The sequence below is a fragment of the Pithys albifrons genome, chromosome 2 (assembly GCF_047495875.1).
Source record: "Pithys albifrons albifrons isolate INPA30051 chromosome 2, PitAlb_v1, whole genome shotgun sequence".
In the NCBI taxonomy this organism is placed as follows: Eukaryota; Metazoa; Chordata; class Aves; order Passeriformes; family Thamnophilidae; genus Pithys; species Pithys albifrons.
This window is the reverse complement of record NC_092459.1, coordinates 3,700,899-3,717,877: the sequence shown is the minus strand read 5'-3', so window position 1 is coordinate 3,717,877 and position 16,979 is coordinate 3,700,899. Positions and strand designations below refer to the sequence as shown.

The following is a 16,979-nucleotide window of genomic DNA, read 5'->3' as shown; positions in this document are numbered from 1 at the left end:
TCTCATAAAGCTATTTAAGAAGAAACACCAAATGCATGGCTAAAAAGAAAGGTTCATTCTCCTTCCTCAGAGCCTCAGAAGAGGTAGCTAAGAAGAGAAGGGACCAGTGAAGGTCAGTCTGCCATGCAGAACTTTTCCACCTGGTTCTGAAAACATTACTTCCATGATCAGTCTAATCTTTTCCACAGATTTCCTGACAGATTTCACTTTTGGAAGAGACACTCTTCCCACATTCTCAAGCTTTCCACAACAGAAATAGCTATTGAATGGAGGAGATACAGAGAAGCACATAGGTAGGAATAGATAAGGAACCACCACCCTCAAATACCCCCTCCAGGCCACTGCCAAAGTCTGAACATCAAGATATCTTTAACTGTATTTCTTACCCATGGAAAAGGGAGGCAATAGAAATAAAAACATGCTATTGAGTGCATTTGTATGCTCCATATTTTTATGCAAGTGGGTTAGAGTATATTGTACTACAGATACAGGCTTCAGCACTGGATATTGTTACTGTTAGTTTAGTGCTTCAGTGAATTTACAGGAGAGCATAAAACTGAAAAATCAGGTCAAATAACATTCCCCTAAACCAAGTTATAATATATCAAAGGCAATTATTTTAGCAAAAGCATCCTAAAGATAACAATCACACAGACAGGACCAAAGAACAGTAAAAGTCTTCCAAAATGAATCTGTTACAGATCACAATTTACTGCGGTGATGATCAAATACTTCTTGTGTGTGTGTGTGTGTGTGTGTGGCTCGGCTTCACGAACGAAGATTTGGGCAGGGCTGTCCCCACGTGGGTGTGCCCTTCCAGCCTGTGCAGTGGATTTTAGGTGAGGCTCAGCGTGCGCAGAACTGGCCCCACCGTTTAAGTCCTGAGGTTCATCTGCCACGGCCGAGCGAGCTTGGACAGTGCCAGTGAAGTCCTCAGGACCAGAACCTACAGCACCCGGCATTTCCCAGGAGGTCTCCCATCCAAGTACTAATCCAGGCCTGACCCTGCTGAGCTTCCGAGATCTGACGGGATCGGATGGCAGGGAGGCATTTAACACTGTTATGGGTTCACCCAGGTGGGCATAGATTTGGGCTCTGAAGTCTGGACTAGGCCGAAGCTGTCAGCTGACTTGAGCTGGGCTGGGCTAACAGCTGACCTCTTCTAGCCAGTAATTTTGTATTCCATACCACATTATGACATCATCTCCAGGGAAGTAGGAACCAGTGTGGGAGTGGTTAAGGCAGTCGCTTCTCAGCCCTCCTCTTGGGAGGACGCACGATGCTGTCCCAGGGGGGATGGAGAGGACCAGGCCCACCACTGGCTCACAGGGTATCTCAGGAAAGTAAAATGTGTTGTTCTGGATCTCTCCTTTCTGCTTGAGTTTGTCTCCCTGGGGAATAAGTCTTTTCTTAAGTAATGTGTAGTTAGGACAGGAGAATTTGTGTGTTCGTTATGAAGTTGAGGTGGGGAACTTGTTGTTCCAGACTTGTGTGAGTGAATATTTGTACTCTCTTCTAATTGTCTCTTTCTTTCTGTGAAAAATATATGTAGTTTTAGTATAAATGCAGTTTGAAGTGTTTTTTTTTTCTTTCCCCTCTCTTCTCCTCCCTTTCCCTGGTGTTAGGAGGGAGGCTTTTCTCTCTGTGCTTGGGGTGGTTGGCAGTTGCTTATCTCAAACCAAGACAAACACACATAATACTTCTTGCAAACATCTAGTATTCACTGATTCAGGATTAGATCCTGAAAGAAACAACTCCTAAACTATTAGCTTTAGCTGCCAAAGCAGTACATCCCATGCTATTTTTCCAACATGCCTCTAAATCAAGCAATCACGCCCCCAAACCAGCAGATTGACCTCTGGCACACAGAGGGACGATCAGCCCTGTAAACCAGCTTACCTCGTCATTGATGTCGATCACATCCCCCAGCTTGAGCTCCAGCTCATCCTCATTCTGTGGGATGTACTCGAAGAGCACTTTGCACTGCCGCTTCTTGGACCCTGCGCCGAGGGGAACAGCACAGGTAAGAACACTCACAAAGGAATACTCGTCTTTCCTACTCTCAGCTCCTGAGGATCAGATCATAGAATCATAGAATCCATTGGGTTGGAAAAGACCTCCAAGATCATCGAGTCCAACCCTTGGTCCAACTCCAGTCCATTTACCAGATCATGGCACCCAGCGCCGCGTCCAATCTGTGTTTAAAAATCTCTAGGGATGGTGAATCCACCCCCTCTCTGGGCAGCCCATTCCAATGCCTGATTACTCTCTCTGACCAGGAGACCCGTAAGCCATCCCAAAAAGCTACGTAGCTTTGGATGCTGGTTTTCCAATTTGTTTGTCACGTTAGTCTAGCAAGCCATAGCTAGGATGGAGCCTGGAAACAGTCTGCTGATTCCAGACTCTGCACTGCCAGTTACCAACATGCTCTAAAGACATGTTGACTCAAGAAAGTCGGGTAAAACTCCACTACACAACGATTTGACTATTTCCTGACCCAAATCTGCAGGAACGACAGCTGCTTCCAGTTAGCACCTGCTTTGAAGAAAATGTGCAAGTTTGAGCTTCCAGTCTTTAAGCAATCCTGAAAACAGTGACATGTTTTGTTGTGCACTGATAACTCTTCTGCCCTCTAACACAGACCTCACTAACCACAGCTCTGAGGTAATGCCTCCATTTGCTGGGCTCATATTTCAAAATCCAAACTCTTTTGAATCCATGAATGCAAAAACACTCCCTTTCCTCAGTGAGTCAAGTAATTCAAACAGTGTCAATTAGCAGTATTTGACAAAAGCAAAATTAAAATTAAGTGCAGTCTTTAGATGTTTGCTACATATCATTAAAGCTCTGCAGGCATTAAAAAGACAAAATGACATCCCCAGAGGGGAGAGCACTGAAGTGGCTTCCAACAAAACCCCTCCAGGCACAGCAGTGTGAACCTACATTGACTAATTACTGTGCACATATCCTAGAGTGATGCTGCTGCTGAAACCAGAGAGTTTATGCATTTCTCCTTCAAAGAGGCCATGCCTTCAGTCTTTTCCACAACAGAGCAGCCAGCATGCTTTTGAAGGCAATTATCAGCCTGAGCTATGACCCACACACGTTTCCTATCCTCCTCAAAAGCAATCTGCATCAGTTTAAATGAAAAAATGAATCAAAAGCTTGACATGATAATGCCTAAGATTATGGGAGCTGTATATAATTTCCATGCTTTCTCTCCTACTTTGTACTCCACTCCTTCCACACTCAAGCTTCGGCAATTAAGATTAGCTGTGTAAAAACATTTCAAAACACAGATACTGCCTCCAAGATTGATCCTTGTCTTATTATAGCAGTGTTGAAAGTCCAGAGTCAGACATTTAGAAGACAGCCACACCCAGCATCCTCAGTGCAAAACACGCCAGGCACCTGAGCAATATTCTGCATCTAAATTTCTGCACGAGGCCTCATCAAATCAAGAATTTTCTACATGCTGGTATATGATCTGTGCAAAAAACAAATAAACCAGAAATATGAAGCTCTACGGGTTATTTCTAATAACACATAATGCCCACATAATACCCCCTTCTTCTGCCTCCACTGGAGCTCATGCATCAGCCCAGAGGGATTTTTCAGTTTACAGTAATTGCAGTAAACGGTTCACTGGCCTTTACTGCCTCCTGCAGAGCTTTCAGGGCTTCTCCTTTGTAGATTAACTGATACCAAAAAGAGGCAAATTAAAGAGTCACAGCCATTTGGTATAAATCTGATCTCACCATTCCTTTTTAATGTTGTAATTCTGTCTAAGTCGGGGAGAAACCCACAGATGCATTTCACATCCAGAACCCTCTCTCACCTGGAGTACAGATTCAGTGATCCCCAGTTTAGGAAGTACTGCTTTCCAGTTTTGAACATCCCTAGATTAACCTAGGAAAGTTAATGGCATACAGCTGTGTCAGGGGAGGTTTAGGTTGGTATTAGGAAAAGGTTCTTCATCCAGAGGATGAGTGGGCACTGAAACAGGCTCCCCAAGGCAGTTGTCACAGCACCAACCCTGACAAAGTTCAAGAAGTGTTTGGTCGATGCTCTGAGTCACAGGGTGTGACTCCTGGGGTGTCCTGTGCAGGGCCAGGAGTCGGACTCGATGATACTGATGGGTCCCCTCCAACTCAGGATATTCTGTGATGTTAAGGTATTCAATCCAACTCAGGAAACAGCACTCCAGGTTCACTGGTGCTGCAGGACTGCTGGGCTGGCAGCCTGCAGGCAATTCTGTCCCTTTCCAAAACAACTTGTCTGGCTTCAGGTTTTGTTTGTTTTGTACAGAGTAAACCAAATTTAGCCCTTTGTTGCAGTCACTTAACACACCTTCTGTGTTTTCCTTCTGCTGAATAAAGGCAGACATCTAACTGATAGGAATTCTGCCTGCAGCTTGCCACCCACCTGGCACAAAATACCTGAATTCAGCGAGATCTGCACATGAGAACAACACAAGGGACTGAGCAGGCAGAGACAACCTCCTCATTGCACATGGAAACTTGCTATTAAAAAAAAAATTAAACATTTTTTTAGCATTACAAACCTCTTTTTCCCAGGTGAGGAACCAGCAATGTAAAAACAACTAAGCTCTGAAAACCTTTTGAAGGAAGCAAGTGATTGCCCAGGCACAGAGCAAACAGGATCTGCTGGAGCTGTTTAAACAATCTTTCAGGTAAAAGGGAACAACCAGAAAAATGGAATTGCAGAGACTGTCGTAGCACCAAGTAAACAGTTCTGTCCCTAAAGGAAGGTGCCTGCACACCGTTTTCTTCCAGAAGGAAGAGACTAGACAGAGTACTGTGGAGTTGGAGAGCAAGTTGTACCTACTACCCTGGCCACATGAAGATGAGACATGAGATATGGGATCATTCCAGGGTTAGGGAGACCAAACCAAGTAGCTGACAGCTGAACTGGTATCAGATCATGTTCACAGAATCCTGGCATATCTTGAGTTGGAAGGACTCACAAGCATCAAGTCGATTCCCTTTCAGAGCATTTATCCAGGAATGGCATTATCCTTTCAGGCTAGATTTTTCCAAAGGCTGCTGATGTAAATATCCAACAGGCATATACGTGCTGTTGCCAATATGCACGTACAGATCAGAGTCACTAAAAAGTGATTTGGAACCCTTAGTTGCTTAGAACAAAGTATTTGCATATCTAGTGGTCCCAATTCAGGGCTTTCAAAGACAACTAGGGGCTCTTCTCCTTTTATGGGCAAAATCTCAAAACATAAACATACCAGAAACAGTAAATTCTGGATTCTTTCTTTTTAAAAAAGCAAGCTTAAATTATAGATGCCTCTAATCCCTTGTAAGAGAGAGGAAGCCAGAGTAATTTAGAGCAATGTCTTGTAAGAGACTGATATGTCCAAATACAAATCACAAGACAATTTGCTGCATGCAAAGAATGACAAGTTTTCTGCTCTACATTTTGGTTACCTTGATTTAAAAACTGGGATTAAAACATAGAAACCACAGATACAGAGGTACCAACGCTGCACCCCTGACCATCCTGAGGGTTGCTGTTACAACAAAAGGAAAACCACTAATTTTGCTTAGACATCACCAGCTTCACTTTATTTCACACCAGAAGCAGGCCTGCCCTGAGGAATCTGAACTATTTATGAACTAGTTACGGGTTTAGTCAGGTGGGCCTAAACTTAGGTTTTAAAGTTCAGCTAGGCCTGGGATTCTCAGCTGATTTAAGCTGGGCTGAGCTAGCTCACAGCTGACTTCTTCCAGCCAATAATATTGTATTCCATACCACACTACATCATCTCAAAGGGTGTAAAATCCAGTGTGTGGGAGTGGCTTGGTTAGTTCCATCATGGCTGCACTAAGAGGAGGACATCTGGCAGCTCCTCTACTATGCTGGGCCCTGCTCCTGTTGCCTCTGCTTGCATTTTGTTTGCATTCAGGGAAGTAGAAATATTTTGTTGTTATACTTTCTCTTTCTTGCTGAGTGTCTTTTGGAGTGCTTATAAATTTAGAGTAATGGGCTTTGTATTAATTGGGCAGTGGGAGGTTATTCCTTGTTATATATATAATTTGTGTAAGTGTGTGTTATATTGTAGTTTCCTCTTAATTTTCTCTCGTCTGTATAAATACATGTAGTTAGTTTCAGCATAAACCTGCTTTTGAGGGTTTTTCTTTTGTCTCCCTCTTCTTTTCCCTTAGCTGGTTGGGGGGAGGAGGAACCCTCTTAACTCTGTTCTAGACAGTTGGCGTTTTGCCAGCTCAACCCAGGACAGTGTTGCCTTGTCACAAAGCCTTGAATCTGCAGCAAAATTCATGTTTTAACATTTCTTTTAAAAAGGTCACAGGAAGAATTTTCATTTTCATGAACAGGCCTGGAAGTTCACATTCAGGCACCTGATAATACAAGCAGAGCTCTCACGTGAAGTTACAGAGCTCTCTGGCACCTGGAAGGGGTCTAAATCCTGTTCTCAGGAAAAGTCATCTGGATCACTGCTGTTAAAGCTACATACAGACTTTCTGGCCATACACTCAGAAGCAAAATTTGGCTTCAAATCATAGTTTTTTCTCCTATGTTTCTACTTTTCCATATAACCTTAAAATTAAGTCAGGTATTAAATAATTAATATTTAATTTTAAAAATGCACATCAGCAGCTTAGGCAATTGAAGGAATTGGAAAGACTACATACTCTTCTTGAAGCCTTTGGATGGGGGATGAGGCTGAAATCCTCCTGCTGGAAGCCCATAGCTGCTCATACGCTGCACAAGACTGGCTACGTTGCCAGATTTCTCCCTCCTGAGTGGCACAGCATCATCCTTGGGCTCTACATCCTTCTTAACTTCCTGAAAAGAGAGATGTAAAAGACTGAGAGGCCACTTAAATTACTCAAGGGGTCAGTGATTTTAGACAGACACTCAACAGACTAACAGATTTCAGGTACTTACCATTTGGGGTATAACATATTACACTCAAAAATCGTGGCATCCTGCAACCAAACATATCAAAGGCCTTAAGAACTTGACCCTTTGTAATGGTTTGACCCATGGCTTCCTCAGTAACCACTGTATCTAAGGAAGTTACAAATATTCCACACGTGTCTTCCACATAGCAGTGGAGGAGTGTTTTTTTTGTTCTTCCCTTCCTTGGCTGAGGAGCTGGTGGGAGGTGGTTGGAGTCTGGTCCCTCCGGTTGTTCGTGGTTTTCCTGTCCTGGGTGAGATTGTTTCATTCTTGTTCCCCTTCCTTGAGGTTTTTTTATTGTGTTTGTTTTGATTCATTCGGTTTCTTTAGGTTGGGTTGGTGTCTCCCCTATTTTCTGGCTAATCAATCCCCTTTTCTCCCTTCCCCTCTCCCCTGGGGGTGGGATCTTATGTATTGTGTATACAGTGTGGTTTGTGAATGTTAGTAAATATAATTTATTCTTTTTATTCAGTTCAGTTTCTTTAGAGTGCATTTCTTTTGAGTGGTTTTTTTTTCCTTTCCTTTGCTGGGAAAGTTCTGGGAGGGGAAAAGGGGGGCCAGTCCAGGGTTGGCAGCAGCTAGGCCGAACCTGAGACACCCTTGCATAGAATTTGGTTAGTAAACAGGTAAGCTGATGTGCTCAGAAAATTTAGAAACAGGGGCAGCATTTTAGCCATCTACTCCAACTCTAAGAAAAGTAGCTTTGAGCCCAGGAGTCCTGTATTACAACTCTTATGTCACAGCTCATATTTGAAAACATTTTTAGAAGTATAATTACGTTAATGACAGATCCATAAGGTAGGCCAATAAAAAATAATTTATTATATATAACAGTATTAGGTGATTATCTCTGCCTCAGGAAGCTCCAAGGTGTTTACAGATAAGATACAATCGCATTGCTGAAAGACACGAGTTGAAAAGAAAGTGAGATACAACAGACAGAGTGGGAGCAAGTGAGGGGAAAGGTGTAGGAGGAAAATAACAGACATAATTTTTCTGGTCATTGTCTCTTACCTTCCTATCTTTCTAAATTAGGATGGAGGCATTGGAATTGAATGTGCCAATCAAGACTAAGAAGCCTATAAACAAGAAAAGCATCAGTTCCTGACAAAAAGGCCAAGCACACAGCAGTGACTCTACTGCATCAGCTCATTCAGGGAGATTTCCAGCGGAGAAGAGATACCCTGAACTAAGGAAACCATCACTTTGCCCAAGAAACCCATTAAGTCGGATCAATGGCCCATCTAGTGCAAACAGCTCCCAGCAGCCGCAATCCCAGAGGCCCTGCAGAGAGCCAGGCTGCAGCTCAGAACTTCTCACGTTCCCAGAGCACCCATCCATAAAAGTTTCATCAGGGAGATAAATCACCTCCTCTCTCCTTTTTATGTCTGCAGCAGGCCCTGTCTAATCCCTTTCTGCACGCGTGGTCCTGTCTGACTCCACAACATCCTTGGGGATAGACACCAGACACTTGCTCTTTGCTACATAAAGAAGCTCCTCTCTCTCATCTGCTGTAGGCTGATCCCTTACCAGTGCCCCAGTGTGTTCTCCCCACCACTGCATTTTGTTTGTCACAACCTCCACAGCTGTGTCAACTTGGATCATATTTCCCCTTGTTCTGTCTTCTCAAGTGAGGAGTTCCAGCCCCATCAGCCCCATGTCAAGCAGCTGCTCCATCCCTTTAACCACCTATCCTGTCCTAAGAGGGGCCTGTCTCCACCCCAGCCTCATCGGATCTGATGACCCCTGGCATCCTGCTGGTGTTTTGGGCTATCACTGCACCCGGAGCTGAGGAGTTTGGAGAACTTTAAGTGACAACACCAGGTATTAGTGAGCTGATGCTCAACCTGCAACTGGCAGTTCCACGTAGGCATGACATGGATGAGCTTTTCCTACACACATTACTTGGCATTTGTCTCCCTACAAGCCACCCTTTTTGTCTGTCCAGCCCCTTGCCATTAGCACAGCACTGAACTACACTGGAGTTTAACAGCACTCAGAAAATGGAGTGTCCACTTTTAAATCCCCTCTCCAGATGACCAGAGATGCTGAAAAAAGCCAGTACCACAACTGGTTCTGGAGATCCCATTAAAGACTCTCCTCTATCCTCACAAGTCATTTATAAGTCCTTTGTTTCTAAAGTATCTTCCAATCCATAAAGGAATTTTTCATTCAGTCTCACAGCAACTTCATTCCTTCAATAACTTAATGGAGAACTGTATCAAAGACTTTCCCAAAGCCCAAGTGTGTTACATCCACTGAATCTCTCACATTTGTGTGCTTAGCTAGACCCTCAGACCACCAACTTTTCCACCACCACAGCACTACAATGTCTGGAGGAAAGCAAACACCCATTGGTACTTTGCAGCTTTTTGTGACCCACGACAGAACAGTTCTTGCATCCACCATCAGCTGACAACTCCACTACTTATGGCAGGTGTAACAGCAATAAAGTCTTTAAGAATAACTGGAAGCAATATTGGCAAGGCATAGATATACATTTACTCATGTCGTGTGAACTCTTAAACGTGAGCTTTAAGAAAACAGAACCCATGCACCAATGAAGTGCCAAAACCAGCAGAAACATATTGCCCAGGACCTGCCTGATGCATTCTGGAACATTCCCAGGTTACCCACTGCAGTTTAGCTGGAAAACTCAGCAGGTCTGAAAACCTGCTGATGCTTTTGAAGATACGAGGAACCTGAAATCAAATAGACCAAAGCACCTTCTCACTTCTCAAAAGAGCAGAGCAAGTAGAAAAAGCAAAACTACAGCCAGCACAATTTTTCTTCCCACTCATCTACATTATATAAAAAAGGCTTTTCAGAAAACAGTCAATAGTTCCTGCTGTTACTCTCCTTTATCCACAGTGGTCTCTGCCCCGGAGATCTTAGCTCTGCTCAGATCCCATCTTCCAAGTCAAAAAAATAAACAACCAAAAAACCCATCAACCCTCCAGAATAGCACAGCATCCTGTCCCCCTCCCATCTGAACAGACGTTTCACATTTTAAAGACTTTGTCATTCTCATGTTGTTTTTCAGCCAGTTATTTGCAAGTCTGATAAACCAAAAGCAATTTAAGTTTGGCTACATGTCCTAGTTGAGCAGGTGGGACCAGTTATCACTGTGTGGGGGTGATCACAGCTGTGTATTCTAACCCTCTATTCATTCCCCAAGGACAATGGGCCATTAGCAGCAGCTGCCCAGGGAGTCATTGGCACCTTCACACCCAGCCTGAGGGGGCGGAGCTGCTAATGGGCCATCAACAGTTCAATACCCCCTGGCTCCCAGAGTTAATCACCCATTGTGTGAGTCCCTGCCCAGGGGGAGGGACTGGGTGCTCTCTGAGGGTACATAAGTGGTGGGTCAGAAGACTTTGGTAACTTCTTGTTGGATCCAGAGGAGCAGCAGGACCTTGACAGGAGGAGATCACCTCTCTCACCCAGACCACAGCCCTTGCCTGCACCAACAGGTTTTTCATTTCCTTTTGCTCTGGACTTGGGGGAGCCACAGGGGTCTCAGCACAAGGGCAAACAAACCCCCTTGGGTTTGTGCCCCAGGACACTGGGTTATACTGCTGGGGTTTTGTGAGTTGAAAGCAATTTCCCTTTTGTGTCAGTGTTTTTATTGTAATATTATTATTAAATTTTAGGTCTGACTTATAATCTCTCTCGTGGTGAGTTCATTTCCCCTGCTGGTTTGCCTTTAAACCAGCACACTACAGCTGAAAAGTTTGCCACCTCCAAAAACACCCTTCTAGCTGTTTTACTGACAAGGCCATTCTGCTCATCTGAAAAACTTACTGGTACTTGAAAACTTGCCTAGAGTGCTTCTGCCCTTGGATTTTAAAAATTATAAAATTTTGCTAGGCAATTAATACAGCCTCTAAAAACTCCAAGCTGGTCCAGGAACTTCCAGTTAAGCAGTTTCTCAATTGTGACACTTTCCAGTGAGGAATCAGCTCCAGGCTGCTTCCCCAACTCTGCACTTTGCACAAGACTTCAGGAGCAGCTGCTTCAATGCTTTGCAAAAAGCAGAGATGCAAAAAAGGACTTGGGGAAGCCTCACACAGGCAGTTTGGTCGAAAACATGACCTCTCTCTTTTTCTTAATTTATTAAAAGAAGGAAAAACCCCAAACCAAAACAAACCAGCACCAACACATCAATTCCAAACCCTAGAGCACAATGTGAGGTAAACTGCACCGTAATCAATAATTTGAACTAAACACAAAAATATACTTTTAAGTCCAGAAGTAACATCAAAAGCTGCAACATAATAGATAGGTTATAAACAATAGGAAATTACTTCACATAAAAGCAGTGCCTCCTACAAAAGACCAAAACCAAAAGAAGGAATGTTTGAGTAACTTTCTTGCCAGGCTCGACTCAATAATTGAAATGGTGATAGGTAAGAAATACTTGAAAGTCTAACACAAGATAATGGTAAATTTTAACAGAAAGTACAGTGGATTAAATTTATGAAATAGAGTCTAAAATAATACTGTGAGCAGTCATTACATGCAGACAGTATCAGCTGCTGAGTTGCAGTGTCAGTTGGTAAAAACTTGGCTGTAATCATGCCAAGATCATGGGTTCAATCCCCTGTGTGGGCCATTGACTTATGAGTTGGACTCAATGATCCTTGTGGGTCCCTTCCAGCTCAGAATAGTCTGGGATTCTGTGATTGCAGCCAGATTCAAAGGCTGAAGATTTACTGATGAAGAATATTACCAGCAGAAGCCAGAAAGAACAACCAGACATTGAGAAAGTGCCATTGAAAAAGTCAATGATAACACAGACAAGATATGAAAACTGAATTTTGATACACAGTTAAAAGAAACCATTCTACTCCAAAACATGCAAAAGGAGAGAGGTTACAAGGAAAAGTCCAAGGTGACCATGTGGTAAAAACAGGAGCAGAGAATGGCAAATCATCAGATTCACAATGAAGAGATGTGGCAACAACCACACAGGAGAGTAGGGCCACAGCAGAGAGTGATAAATCTAATTCCAACAAGGAACTACAGAAATAGCCAGCCAGCAATGCATGGATAGGACAACAACCACTTTTTCCATATTTAAACTACCATCCTTTAACATTCTTGTAAAGCAAGTACTAATGTTTTTTTCTTATTAAAGAGGAACTGCAACATTAATTAGCCTTCCTCAGGGCAATAAAAACCACATTAAAATCACACCCATTTAAAGTAAATTCAGGAATTCCTGTCCTCCACACCTGCATGTGGTGTACTACACCACAACTCTGTAGTTCACATCAATCCTCTAACAGCAGGAAAATGCCCCAAGGTTCCTTTTCAAAGGCACATGTGAGGATCCTCTGAGAAACACACCCATCACCCTTGCCAGCAACTTCATCCTGGGCATCATAGTTATGACTCTGAGATTCTGGACATATTAAGATTTCACAAAGGAAGTAATCTCTAAACAAGACAGTTTAGGTCTCTGAAAACTGACACTAATCAATGCAAATATCAATAAACATTCCATGAATAATGAGTCTGGAGTTCTAACATCTCTGCTGTAACAGCTTGTTTGAACTTCAGTGGTTGGAAAATGACAGTGCCCACAGGTCTCACTTTTGAGCTACACCTACACTCAACTTGAACATATCCAAGGCTCCTATTCATTGGCTTCACAAGTAATATAGTTTTCTTTTTTTTGGTGTGTTTTAAGTCAGCCTCATATATCTAAACTATCAGAGAGACTCTGTGTTGTTACAATACCAACAAAAAGCTCCAGGACACTTCAGCTTGTTCCGAGATGAGGTGACTGCCAGTTGCCAACTAGCAAAACCAAAATGAAAATCTGCCATTAACTGCAGCTGGAAATTTTAATATTTTTATTATGACAGTCCACTGCAGTTCAAGGCTTGTCAGTGTTTCCATCAGCAGCACAGATTTTATGCATTTATGACTTGGCAGTACAAGGTCAATACAGACTGTCTCTTGGCATAAAACACACTCAACTGGGAAGTAACCACCCACTTCTGTGGCAAATGACAGCCCTGGTCATAAAGGTTTGAGGTTTTCATAATCTCCACTAAATGTATGTTTTACAACACTTAAAAAATTTTCCAAAATCACTACAGGCTCATATGCAAAAACAAGCATAAATTTATCTCAGTAGCCAAAAAAACCCCAAAGATTGGGGTGATCTTAAAGAGAAGTTGGTTTAATTGCACCTGTCACAGTTTAACAATTCCTCACAGAAATGCACATGTTTACATATAAAAACTTCAAAATCATTTAGGTACAGCAACATACAAAGCAAGAATATCCTTTATATGCAGATGAAAATCCAACACATCCAAATTCATCCACAGCCTCATGATGCTTATTAAAATAAGCAAATAAGGGGCGGTGCTGACCTACTTTTGAAGCCAGTGAGGAGCTGCCTTCCCATCATCAGCTGCTTGTCCACCCATCGCTCCAGCAGGGACAGCTGGATCCCCCCCACCTCCCTCGCCAGGAGCCAAGACACTCAGATCAGCAAGGCAGTGGAGGCAGAGAAAGCAGGTCAGATCGTTTGAAAGGCCATGAGTTAAAAATATGAAGTCTATTCCTGAATTATAGGGCACAGGAAAGTTCATTATCCAACAAATCTAAATCCTCAGCTATTTTCTTCAGGCATAAACATTAAGACTTGAGCTACTCATCTCAAACTATTTCTGTCATTATACAAAGAACAATCATCCTTAGAGTTCTTATATTAATTCCACTCTAACATCAGCCTGTACAAAAGTGATGTGCATTTCTGTTACTGGCTGAGTACATTTTAAAGCAAGACCTCGAGCAGCAGAAAATGGTCTCAGTCTTTAAAGAGGCTGAAATGAAGAATACACAAAGATATATGGTTAAACCCCCACTTAAAATTATCTCATCTCTCCCCTTTAGAACAGAAAAACGGAACTCATGGACTGGCAAATTAAGTTTATTATTCCCTTTTTACTGAGCAGAAAATAAAGAACTCGGAATTGAACCTGTCATTTTAAGGAAGAGGGAGGAATTGGAAGCTTGTAATAAATCTATAGACAATAGTTTCATTTACACAAGATCACAGCCTTGAAAACCCCATCACTGAAAAATAACACATAATGTGACTGTATATAAATACATATAAAAATCTGAACAGCTGCCTACAGAGGAGATACTGTCAGCCTTAATCTGTTCAACTGCAGTGAAACATCACAGTTCCTGGAATACAAAACTCTGCACATAACTAGTTATTTAAGCCCTTATTACCTCTCACATTTACAGTTTTAGTTACAGCAACAGACAAGCAGGCACAGGGCAGCCTTATCTTTTACAGTGCCACTCAGTCCAACCTAAGATATCCCACATCCCTTCATTTTGCCAGTCCCCCCTCCTTAACTAGAGAAAATGTGATTTCTCACTCTCAATGCAGGTGCTTCCAGAGGCAAAATATGTAATAAAGGCAAAGAAAGATGACTAAGGTACAACTATTCCTGCCCCATTACTCTCCATGAACTAAAGGCACATATCAAGAAACTTTGTGGACCAAAATAGCTGAGAAACTCCTGAGCTCTTTCCCCGGAGCATTCAAGACACAGAGCAGGTTCCACCTCCCAACAGAGGAGCTCGGCTGGGAGAGGTCAGAGGTTGCCCCGACTCCCCAGAGGATTAAATGTTATTCTTGAAAACAGAAACTAACTACCTTAAAGATTAAAGCAGTTACCATGTGAAGAATGGGCAAACTCGATAACCTTTGTTGTGCAGGACAATTTACCTTCTGGAGAGTTTAACAAGTTTCATGGATTGATTTGTTTGGGGCCTAATTTATGGCTGAAGTAGGGACTGTGTAACCATAAATCACTGGGTTTGTGTGCTGAGCCACGATCACACCAACCAACAGTAAGGCAGCATCACTCCTTGTCTTTGCCTCTTCCAGAACTGAAACTGCTTCATAATCTGACTTCTGTGCATCCCAGTCAAAGGCACTTCTGTTCCTGACTGAGGCTGAAAAAAAGTCACCAGCTGACATGAATCTCCAGTAGTTTCCACAGGAGCTACAGACACATAAGGCTGTGGGAGCAGCTCTTGCTGTAGCTCCCCAAAACAGTACACTTTGCTCCCAGGCCATCATCAGCTGAGCCTGGCTTTGGAAATCCCTCTAAACATTCCATCTAAATATATGAGAGTTTTACACAGAGCTATCAATTCACATTGAAGTTCTCACATGCTTCAAACATGAGTACAGAAATAAAGGACGCAAAGTCCTGGGAGATAAATTTCCATGCACAGAATCCACTGGTGTCTTTTGGCATCACTTGATGGCAGAGAAGAGTTTCATAAATGGTTGGAGAGGAAGTTAAAATATTTACATTTGTGTCTGCTGCAGATTCAAATCACAATTTCTAACTTCCTCCCCCAAAAATAAAGTATAATTAGCTACAGAAGTGACTCAAGACAGGCTCACACTTCTCCAGTTTGCAGACAGAGCCCCAGCATTGCCTTTATTAAATCCCACCCACGTCACGTAACACAGTTTATCAAGTTACCAACATTTTTAAATGTGTTATAATCCATGCTAAATATAGATCATATAATCATCCTGTCTTCCTGTGCAGGAAGAAAAACATCATCAATCAGGCAAGGTACCTCTTCTTTCCTACCATATGTAACACATGGAGTGAACAGGATCTCTAGAAAGCATAAAAATGATGTCCTGAGTCGCTTCAGACTCACAGACAAACTTGAGCCATCAAATAAATGTAATACTTGAAGGTCAAGAACAGAACAAACAGCTGGACTTTTCTACATAAGGAAAGCTTATCTCTACAGAGGGAATGTAGAGGCAGGCTTGGAACTTTAGATCTTGATATAAATTTATACATACATTATACACACAGACACATGCATGTATTTCTATACATTTAAATGACTCAGTTTTGTCATGGAGAACTGGATACCTATAAAGGTTGTGCCAAGCAAGTGTCAAAACAGATTCTGACATGAAGTTTTGTTAATATGTGCAAAATACAAGAGACCTAAAAACATGCAAACAAAACACCAAAGCTGAGATGCAGGAAAGCACAGTAGCCAACTCACCCAGTCTACCAGCAGCAGTGCAAAGAATCCTAAATTAACAGGAGCAACCAAAGGAAGCACAGATTTACATCAATGTTTTCCAACTATTTAGTTAAGAAAAGTTAGTTTTAAAATACTTCTAAAAATATTAATAATATTTTATGGTGTTACCATGTTCACAACCAGATAAAAACATCTTAAAATGCTGATTGTATTTTTTTCTATTTGCTTATATATATACATGAAAATTTAACTATATTTCTTGTAATTGTTTTATAGAATAAGTTATGTTCTGTCAACCACTAGCCACAAAATAATGCTTCAGATCAACAAAACCAGGAATCACACGTGGCAGAGGGCAAGACATAGATCCAGCTCTGGCAGCACGTGTGTTTTATCAGCTTCCCACACACGGGAAGGCAGGAAGACATTCCTTTCCCTTCTCCCAGTTAAGTGCCTCTGTTGCTGGGGCACAGAAACATGGGATCCATTAACCACTACAGGTCCCCTTTGATGTTCCCTCAGCACATCTCTTGTTCCCTCTCACCATTATCCTGCCTTCCTGCATCCACTCTGTCATACTCAGCTTTCTTCTTTTCCTGCATCCCTTTTCCAGGACACTCATCTCTTTCCATTCCCTGTAAAGCCTTCAGCACTTCACTCATGGGCCTCAAGTTAAAACACTGACTCATCTACATCCCTTCACAAGTCTTGTCCAAGACACAAAACTAAATGCTTAAGAGAATGTCAAATAAGGGCTAAAAAAATAAATCTCAGAAACTCAGGGGAGATAAAAACAGGTTTAAAGTTCAAGTTTTATCAAGGATTCACACATTAACTTAACATTTTTAACTGAAAACACATCTTGCTTTTTGCTCCTGTTTTATAAGCAGCTACATCACCATCTGTTTCTAACAATGTAAAACCTTGTAACAGCAAGACCAAAGCTA

At 42.3% G+C, this 16,979-nt stretch overlaps 1 protein-coding gene across 3 annotated transcripts in view; it reads right to left on the bottom strand.

The window, feature by feature from the left end:
* Positions 1–16,979, bottom strand: part of CD2AP (CD2 associated protein) — a 100,130-nt gene that overhangs the window by 39,132 nt on the left and 44,019 nt on the right. For all 3 annotated transcript variants that reach the window (XM_071548242.1, XM_071548244.1, XM_071548243.1), the window contains 2 exons: positions 6,690–6,843; positions 1,900–2,000 (listed from right to left, as the gene is read on the bottom strand). In XM_071548242.1, coding sequence (XP_071404343.1) covers positions 1,900–2,000; positions 6,690–6,843 — 255 coding nt within the window. The remainder of the gene's footprint in view (positions 1–1,899; positions 2,001–6,689; positions 6,844–16,979) is intronic.